Here is a 9,417-nt window from a genome sequence, read left to right as displayed (position 1 = left end):
TTAAAACTATAGGAACTGAAGACAGAAGACAGTTGCTAGGAGCTTTGTAGAAGTGCGGTGATTGACCTCAAAAGGGATGCACAGGAGAATTTTAGGCAGGTGGAACTGGTCAGTATGATACTTGGTTGGTAGATATGGGAGTCCATGCATTTTCCAAAATACATATAACTTCACATTCTAGTTAAATCTGATGTGTGTATTTAAAACTTTAATCACGTATTGGTTTTCTAAAGGGTCACGGGTTGCTGAAAAGACAGTGGTTTTTTTCAGGGACTAAAATAGGAAAAGAAGCAACAATAAGGAAGCCTTTAACACAGGCTATGGGAGAGATGATATTAACTTCACTCACAGCAGTAAAGTGGAAAAACTTGGAATGGAATTTAGAGATTGAAGGAACAAATGTTGCTGTCTGGACGAGAGAAGGAAGGAGTATAGGCTCTTTTAGAAGTAATACCTTGAGAAAGACAGAGAGGCATTCCCACCCCATTTCAGAGGGCAGTGGAGGCCTGCCTTAGGGCTAGGAGGCCCTATCCCACTGTGGATGGATGTGATTCTACCTCTCTTTCACCTTGCAGGTCTCAGGGATGGGAGGGGCTTATTCGGAGGTGAAAGACTTAGATGCACAGGGTCAGGCATCCCAGGCAGTATCAGGAGTCCAGGCACAGCCTCTCAGGAAGGCTGGAAGGGAATACCCATGACTGGTAGTGCCCCTCCCCTGTCCCTGTGCCTGCTGCCAGCTCTGGAAGACCCCATCAGGGTCTCCAGATGTACAATTTTCTAACTTCCATTTTGGGAGTCAGCAGAAGGGGAGGTTGTCTCTGAGGAGGGCAGCTTCAGTTAAGCAGGGAGAGAAGTCCCAGAACTGGCCAAAAAACGAGAGATGTGGAAGAACGGTGACCTCCCAACACGGAGGGGAGGCGCAGACTGCACCAAGCCACTCCCTGCTGACACCCCTGGAAAAAGGAGGGTGGGGTGTCAAGGACTAGGGAGGTGGGAGTGAAGAGGTCCGCAAGGCTTAGGGAGTGAGCAGGAAGGGTTGGAGGGCAGCTGGGAGGTGGGAAGGAAGGGACGGAAAAAAAGCGGAGAGGTGGGGGGTGATTCCGCCTCAGAGAGGAGGCCCCGCCCCACGTTGACGCTGCCGTCAGCCCTGGACAACCACGGCAGGGTTCCCGGATGTGCTTCCCCGACGGCCATCTTGGGAATCTAGCGGGTCGGAGGCATCTGTGAGGAGGCTCGAATCAAGTCAGCGAGGGGAAGAGTCTTAGACCTGGCCAGTCCTCAAGGAGAGGGCCCTGAGGAAGAACTGAGGGACCTCCCACCATAGAAAGAAGAAACCCCGGCCTGCACCGCGCCGCCGTGTGACTGGTAGGCCCCAGACAGGGAAATGGCCCCAGAAGAAGGGCGGAGGTGCCGGCCCTCTAGGGAGTAAATAGGAAGACATTGAGGAGGGCTGGGGGAACCCCCACCTCAGAGGACAGATTCCCAGAGATTCCCACCCTGCTCCTCAAGAATCAGCCCTCGTAGAGCTCCCCAGACAGCTCAGGTGGGGTGGCAGCCATCTCATTTCTGGGTGAGGGGCGTAGGGGAGGTGGAGGCCTTGGTCTGAGGGTCCCATGGCAAGTCAGCACGGGGAGCTGCCTCTGGTTGGCAGAGGGAAGATTCCCAGGCCCTGCTGGGGATAAGACTGAAGACTGAGGAGTCACATGTGCATCAGAACGGACGTGAGGCTACCCCGACTGCCCCCATGGTAGAGTGCTGGGAGGTGGCTGCCACCGCCCTAACTCCCGCTGCTCTCAGGGATGTGGAGGTTGCTCTGAGGTTTTGCCTTAGGCCAGCAGAGTGGTGGGGGCTCGGCCCTCTCTGAGAAGCCGTGAAGTTGCTAATTAAATTCTGAGGGGGCCATGCAGTCCAGAACTATGAGGCTCTGGGATTCTGGCCAGCCCCAGCTGTCAGCCCTGGCAGGCCCAAGACTCTACTTGCAGTCTTTAGCCTGAGGGACTCCCTCACTTCCTCTTGCAGGTGCTCCAGGAACCAGGTGGTGACGAACTGGGTGTGAGGCACACATCCTAAAGTCAGCACAGCAGAGGAGGCCCAGGCAGTGCCAGGAGTCAAGGTGAGCGCACACTCTGGCTGTGTACCAAGGGCCCTACCCCCACAAACAGAGGAGACCCCACAGCACCCGGCTCTACCCACCTACTGTCACTCCTGGGGTCTCAGGCTCTGCCTGCCAGCTGTGCCCTGAGTTGTGTTCCCGCATCCTCCTACAGGTTCCCAGCAGACAAACTCCCTAGGAAGACAGGAGACCTATGAGGCCCTAGAGCACCACATTAAGAGAAGAAGAGCTGTAAGGTGGCCTTTGTCAGAGCCATCATGGGTGAGTTTCTCAGCTGAGGCCACTCACACTGTCACTTTCTTCCACAGGCCTGTTGGATCTCATCATCCATATCCCTGTTGATACGTTTACCTGCTGCTCCTGAAGAAGTCGTTATGCCTCCCGTTCCAGGCGTTCCATTCCGCAACGCTGACAACAACTCCCCGACCTCAGTTGAGTTAGAAGACTGGTTAGATGCACAGGATCCCACAGATGAGGAAGAGGAGGAAACCTCCTCCATTTCCTCTTCCACTTTCTACTTAGTATTTTCTCCCTCTTCTTTCTCCCCGTCCTCTTCTCTGATTCTTGGTGGTCCTGAGGAGGAGGAGGTGCCCTCTGGTTTGATACCAAGTCTTGCCGAGAGCATTCCCAGTAGTCCTCCACAGAGTCCTCCACAGGGTCCTCCACAGGGTCCTTCCCAGAGTCCTCTGAGCTCCGGCTGCTCTTCTTTTTCATGGAGCTCGTTCAGTGAAGAGTCCAGCAGCCAGAAAGGGGAGGATACAAGCACCTGTCAGGGCCTGCCAGACAGTGAGTCCTCTTTCACATATGCACTAGATGAAAAGGTGGCAGAGTTAGTGGAATTCCTGCTCCTCAGATACGAAGCAGAGGAGCCTGTAACAGAGGCAGAGATGCTGATGATTGTCATCAAGTACAAAGATTACTTTCCTGTGATACTCAAGAGAGCCCGTGAGTTCATGGAGCTTCTTTTTGGCCTTGCCCTGATAGAAGTGGGCCCTGACCACTTCTGTGTGTTTGCAAACACAGTAGGCCTCACCGATGAGGGTAGTGATGATGAGGGCAGGCCCGAGAACAGCCTCCTGATTATTATTCTGAGTGTGATCTTCATAAAGGGCAACTGTGCCTCTGAGGAGGTCATCTGGGAAGTGCTGAATGCAGTAGGGGTATATGCTGGGAGGGAGCACTTCGTCTATGGGGAGCCTAGGGAGCTCCTCACTAAAGTTTGGGTGCAGGGACATTACCTGGAGTATCGGGAGGTACCCCACAGTTCTCCTCCATATTATGAATTCCTGTGGGGTCCAAGAGCCCATTCAGAAAGCATCAAGAGGAAAGTACTAGAGTTTTTAGCCAAGCTGAACAACACTGTCCCTAGTTCCTTTCCATCCTGGTACAAGGATGCTTTGAAAGATGTGGAAGAGAGAGTCCAGGCCATAATTGATACCGCAGATGATGCCACTGTCATGGCCAGTGAAAGCCTCAGTGTCATGTCCAGCAACGTCTCCTTTTCTGAGTGAAGTCTAGGATAGTTTCTTCCCTTTGTGTTTGAACAGGGCAGTTTAGGTTCTAGGTAGTGGAGGGCCAGGTGGGGCTCAAGGAACGTAGTGTTCTTTGCATTTCTGTTCCATACGGGTGATGTAGAGATTTACCTGTTTTTCAGTACTTTCTAAATGCTTTTCCTTTGAATAGCAGGTAGTTAGCTTCAGAGTGTTAACTTATGAATATTAGTCGCACATGTATTGCTGTTTATCTGGTTTAAGAGTAACAGTTTGATATTTTTTTTGTTAAAAAACTGGAAATACCTTCTTCCTTATTTTGTGATATGTAACAGGGTAGTGTGGTATTGTAATAGGCATTTTTTTTTTTTTTTACAATGTGCAGTAACTCAGCAGTTAAATAGTGGAACAAAATTGAAGGGCGGTCAGTAGTTTCATTTCCTTGTCCTGCTTATTCTTTTGTTCTTGAAAATTAAAGATATATGCTTGGCTTTGCTTAGCTTGTTGAAGAAAGTAGCAGAAATTAAATCTTAATAAAAGAAAGCCCCACTGACTCCTTTATTTGCTGAACATTCTTTTAGTATTTGCTTGTGGAAGTCACTGTTAGTATTGGGGATACTAATAAAAGCATGACTTATCTCTACCCATAAAACAGTAGAGTCTAGGAGCAGACGCCGTATTAAGAAGGTGGTAAGATATTCTCTACAGTCTAAAGAACAAGTTAAAAAGGGGCTGGGGAGGTGAGACTCCAGATGCAAGCCTTCAAGTATAAAGGTCTTGAGATAAGGCAGCTTGGGGCTTTGGAAAACTGCAGTTGCTTCTCTGGGAGCTGGTAGTTATGAAGCTGGGTGGTGGCAGGGACCAGACTCTCAGAGGGTGAGGGAAGAGCCTGGAATGGAAAATTGCTCTGAGCAGTTGCTTCTGGGTGGAGGATGAAGCAGAGAGGAATCTTCACATGGGGAAGTCATGGAAGGTGTCCTGTGGCTCTGTAACTGGTGAGCTTGAACACAGTGCAAGGACTAGGTGATTGATACCCATCATCTGCAAGAGTTTCCTGAGAAATGTGGTGATAATTCCTTGAAGTGGTGCCCAGAAGCCTCTAGGCTGGCACTCACTTACCTGGCGTGGGAGAGCCAGAGCCTACTCCATGGAAAGGCCAGTGAAATAGGTTATTTTGAATCTAATGTGGGCAACTCCAAGCAAGGGCTAGATTTTTAGTGGAGGATACATAAAAGTAGTGCTTTGGATCGATGAGCACTGGGGAAGGTGAAAAGGAGTTGGTCCTTGACTCAAATTCCGGGATCATTGAGTTGCATTCCACTTGGGTAATTCTCTACTTACCCAAGTTATACAATATATCATTTTAGAAAGAAAATGTACTGAGTTTTATTTATGAAGGCAGATTTTTGGTTGAGTTGGTACTCCACGACGCATTCAGCTAAATACGCTCTGAGATGTTTTGGATCATGAAACAAGAGTGAAATTTTTCGTAAAAGACAGTGGTACCCTTGAGATTATAATCATATTGATAACAACTGCCATTTGTTAAAATTCCAGTATATGCTTGGCACTGTGCCAGGTGTTTTACTCACATTATAAACATCCAGCAATTCTACAAGGCAGGGCTTATAAAACTCCTTTTACAGATGAAGAACCTGAGGCTCATAGTCCTTGATAAATTCAGTAAGATCACATGGCTAGAAAGTGATGACAGTGCTGGCACTTGAGCCTTGCTCTGAATTCATCTTGACTCATACTGTCCCTCTCTTCCCAGCCTGAGGAAGGCCTTTGCGTTTTAAGCTACTTCTCTGCACACTTGCTGTCATCTCTCAGATGACATAAAGATGAACCATGTGTCCAAGGTATTCAGGTAGGCTGGGAGAAGAATGGTGACAATGAGAATAAATACAATCTGGGGATCACTGTGGGCTTAGTTTACCTGCTCCTATTCTGAGCCCTAGGTTTCTTGAGAGCTGACTCTGTCCAGGTGCCAGCAGTTCTGTCCAGACTCAGCACTTTCCCACTTTACAGCACCCTCCTTTTGATCTCTCCTGTGTGCTGTCTTGAGCAACTCTGGAACCTGTCCTGCTGACCAGCTCGTCCCTGCAATCTCTCTGTGAAGGCTGTGCCCCGCTTCCAGTGTAGCAGCCCAGAATCGCAGTCCTTCCCCTGACATAGACGCCTCCTCATCCGTGCAGAAGTTCCCTGACTGATTGATCCATCCCTCCCCGCCGGCTCCTGTGTGATAAAAGCAATTTGATGTAAATTTTCAGTTTGGATAGTGACAATTCCATATCTATCCTGGGCATCTTCAACACACTCTCAAAATAGTCCCACATAGGGTGGTGAGTAGAATCTGATTTGCCACATAATATACTGATTCTAGGCATGTAATCCTAGGGTAAGAGAGTTTTTGAGATCATCCTAATATTTGATATTTGTATTAGGATTTTAATATATGATATTTGTAGTAACATTGTTTGAAACAGGCCACTGAAGAGATACACAGATGAATGAGCTATACTAAGTGGTCAGAAACCAAAGCTTCCTGCATAAACTTGGTTTATGAGATGAGACTATGGGAATCACTTTGTAAATAAATGACAAGGAGTTGAATTTCTGAAAAATAGAAAAATAACAAAAAGCTGAATACTGCCTAGGAGGTGACAAGGGTTCCTTGGCTAGCTCTGATGAGCAAAGAAAACAAGGGTTGACCATCTTTCCATTGTCCTTTGCATACCTGCCACACAGGAAAATCCTGGTTTGCTGTGCGCCACAGGCACATGTGCAGTTGTTCAAGAATGTTCGGTTATATGAAGGGTAGCAGAGGCTCTCAGGGTAGGATATACACCGAAAGGCATGAGAAGATTCTCAGCCTAAAGAAATTATATTTGTTATAAAAAGGACGGTGCAGTAAAGTGCTGAGAGAATAAAGTTGACCCTCCTTGCCAAGACTTACAGAATTGTTTTAAAACCTATTGTTGTAATGCTTTCTTTGAAACCGCCAATCACCTAGTAGGTGCAATAAAAACGGGAAGATTTCAAGGCAATGCTGGCTTTCTCATAAACAATTCCAAGAAATTAAAAGACTTACTGTCATAAATTATAATAGGTGCTTTTAATTGCGCACCATAATGGCTTATGTGAGACATTACAATTGCCAATCTCCTTCTTGTCTAACTTGTCTTCCTGGTTGGTTCATTTGCAATTAGACAGAAGCCAGTGTATCATTCCAATGCTTTTGTTTCTTTTCAGCAGTTAACATCTGTTATGATGTAAAGCTACAAGTTGAAAGCAGCTAGGATACCTGGGTAATGTGAGAGCCAAGACTCACTGTGTATTAGTTTATTATACCATAACAACATACCACAGACTGGGTGACTTAAACAATACTCATATATTTTCTCACATTTCTGGAGGCTAAAAATCCAAGAACAAGATTTTTGCCGGTTGATTTCTTCTGTGGCCTCTCCTTGACTTGCAGATGGCCAGTTTCTCACTGAATTTTTCCATGGTTGTCCCTTGGTCTGTGTGTCTGTATCCTAATCTCCTCTTCTTATGAGGACACCTACCGGTAATATTGAATAAGACCCTAATAATAAGACCTCATTTTAACTTAAGTACCTCTTCAAAGGCTCTGTCTCCAAATACAGTGACATTCTGAGGTACTGGGGGTTAAGACTTGGATATATGCCTTTGGAGGGAGAGGTGGAACTCAGCCCATAACACGCTGTCAACTAAAATCGGAATTTAAACGTGTTAAGCCATGTAAATTTCAGGAAATTTTTTCATTTCATCAGCTTACTGTTACTTTATCTGACTACTACACTGCTACTCTTCCTTTTCTTAGGCTTACTTTAATGCTTTTCTCACAAATAAATACTGCATATATTATTGTTGCAAAAAATTCTAAACATACACAGAAACCACATTTCTTCCCTTTGTAAAGTTTCTCCGAGATTCAGCTCTTACTCAGAAGTTCCCACAATTAACAATGTGGTGTGTAAATTTTAGAAGCTGATTTCAAGATTTTAAATGATAGATGTGGTAATACAGAAACACACACACAGATGTGGTAATACAGAAACACACACACAGATAGATGTGGTAATACAGAAACACACACACAGAAACACACACACATCTATAAATATAACTATACATGGGTAATGATATACATATAGATATGTGAGTTACCTTTGCAGTATCATAGGTTAAATTCCGTTTATATTAAAATGTGGCATTATTTGGAGAGAGGATTATTTCAGAGGCATCTACAAGGCAAGGAGAGAGGCCCGAAAAACATCCTTCCCTCACAGCCCTCAGCAGGAACCAACCTTGCGAACGCCTTGCTCTTTGACTATCAGACTCCAAAACTATGAGACAATAAATCTCTGCTGTTTATGTCATCCAGGTTGAGGTACTTTGCTATGGCAGGCCTAACAAACCAATATACTCACTTATTCAAATGGATCCAAAATCTTTGCCTCACAGCACATATACATCTATCTTACTTTTGGAGCTACTCCTTAGAATTCCGATTTATTTCTTGCGTTAACACACTGAACAAATCTCCTCCTCATGAACACACATGTGTTTCTCTTTTGTGGCTATAGTAAATACAATCAGCATATTTAAGCACAAATTCTGGGATAAATGCATATAATTACTTATAAGGAATGCATATTAATGTGGAAACTGAGTGAGTGTGAACAGAGTATGAATATTTTGTATTTTTTATAATGTTGAGGGCTTTTTCCCAAAATGTTTCACCAGTTAATTTCCTCATACATTTGTCCACGGGGAAATCATCCATTTTTACAAGCATTTTATCACAATTTTAAATGTTGGTCAAACTTATGGGTGCAAACACTAGGTGACCTTGGGTGTGATGAGGAATTTTTTCAGATGAAACACTAAAAATACCAGCAATCTAAGATAAAGAGAAAAAATGGACTCTAATAAAATTAAATACTTCCACTGTGAAAAGATACTGCTAAGATAATGAAAAGACAAGCAAGAGAAAGGGATAAGTATTCTGTGATACATATATCTGATAAAAGATATGTATTTTAATATGCACAAAACTCTGAAAACCCAATCATAAGAAAACAGAAACCCAATTTAAAATGGGCAAAAATAATCTGAACAGGCACCCCACCAAAGAATAACTATATAAGAATGGAAAATAAGCATGTATAAGAAAACTGTTCAATGTCATATGGCATTAGAGAATTGCAAATTAAAGCACCTAGGAGATAGCACTCTACACCCAGGAGAATGGCTGAATTCCCAAACACTGAAACATCAAATGTTGACATGCCTGTTGAGCAACAGGAACTTTCAGGCACTGTTAGTGAGACAGACCTGCAGGAATCGTGAATGCATATTGCTAAGTGAAAGAAGAATAGCTAAAAAGGCGACGTAATGTATGATTCCAGTCATACAATATTGTTGAATGGGCAACTATGAATACACTAAAAATATCAGTAGTTTCCATGGGCTGATAGGTTGGGGGTGGGACATGGGGGATTGATAAATAGGTGGGGTTACACAGGATATTTAGGATGGTGAAACAATTCTGTATGATACTGGAATCATGAATACTTGCCATTACACACGTATCAAAACGTATAGCATCCCCAATGTTGAGTGAGTCCTGATGTAAACTGTGGACTTTACTTAATAATGAGGCATCAGTGGATGTCAAATCAACTGTAACAAACATGCCATAATAATACAAAATGTAAATAATAGGAGACACTGCGTGCATGTGTGTGTGCGCGCACGCATGCACGCACATGGGGCAGGGCA

General features: G+C 44.8%; 1 protein-coding gene across 2 annotated transcripts; it reads left to right on the top strand.

Annotated features, from left to right (window-relative positions):
- Positions 1-1,132: 1,132 nt before the first annotated feature.
- On the top strand, positions 1,133-4,146 carry LOC129024535 (melanoma-associated antigen C2). Of its 2 annotated transcripts, XM_054471651.1 has the most exons (4): positions 1,133-1,365; positions 2,020-2,113; positions 2,268-2,344; positions 2,422-4,146. In XM_054471651.1, the coding sequence occupies exon 4, from the start codon at positions 2,488-2,490 to the stop codon at positions 3,622-3,624; it is 1,137 nt and encodes a 378-aa protein (XP_054327626.1). In that variant the 5' UTR covers positions 1,133-1,365; positions 2,020-2,113; positions 2,268-2,344; positions 2,422-2,487; the 3' UTR covers positions 3,625-4,146. The 2 variants fall into 2 exon arrangements, with proteins under 2 accessions (XP_054327626.1, XP_054327625.1); XM_054471650.1 differs by lacking the exon at positions 2,268-2,344.
- The last annotated feature ends 5,271 nt before the right edge of the window (positions 4,147-9,417 follow it).

Source organism: Pongo pygmaeus, chromosome X (assembly GCF_028885625.2).
Source record: "Pongo pygmaeus isolate AG05252 chromosome X, NHGRI_mPonPyg2-v2.0_pri, whole genome shotgun sequence".
NCBI lineage: Eukaryota > Metazoa > Chordata > Mammalia > Primates > Hominidae > Pongo > Pongo pygmaeus.
The sequence above is the reverse complement of the archived record's forward strand: the minus strand, read 5'-3'. Positions and strand labels throughout refer to the sequence as shown.

Excerpts from the sequence above, each read along its gene's own strand:
- LOC129024535 (XM_054471650.1), top strand. The coding sequence starts at position 2,488 with ATGCCTCCCGTTCCAGGCGTTCCATTCCGCAACGCTGACAACAACTCC.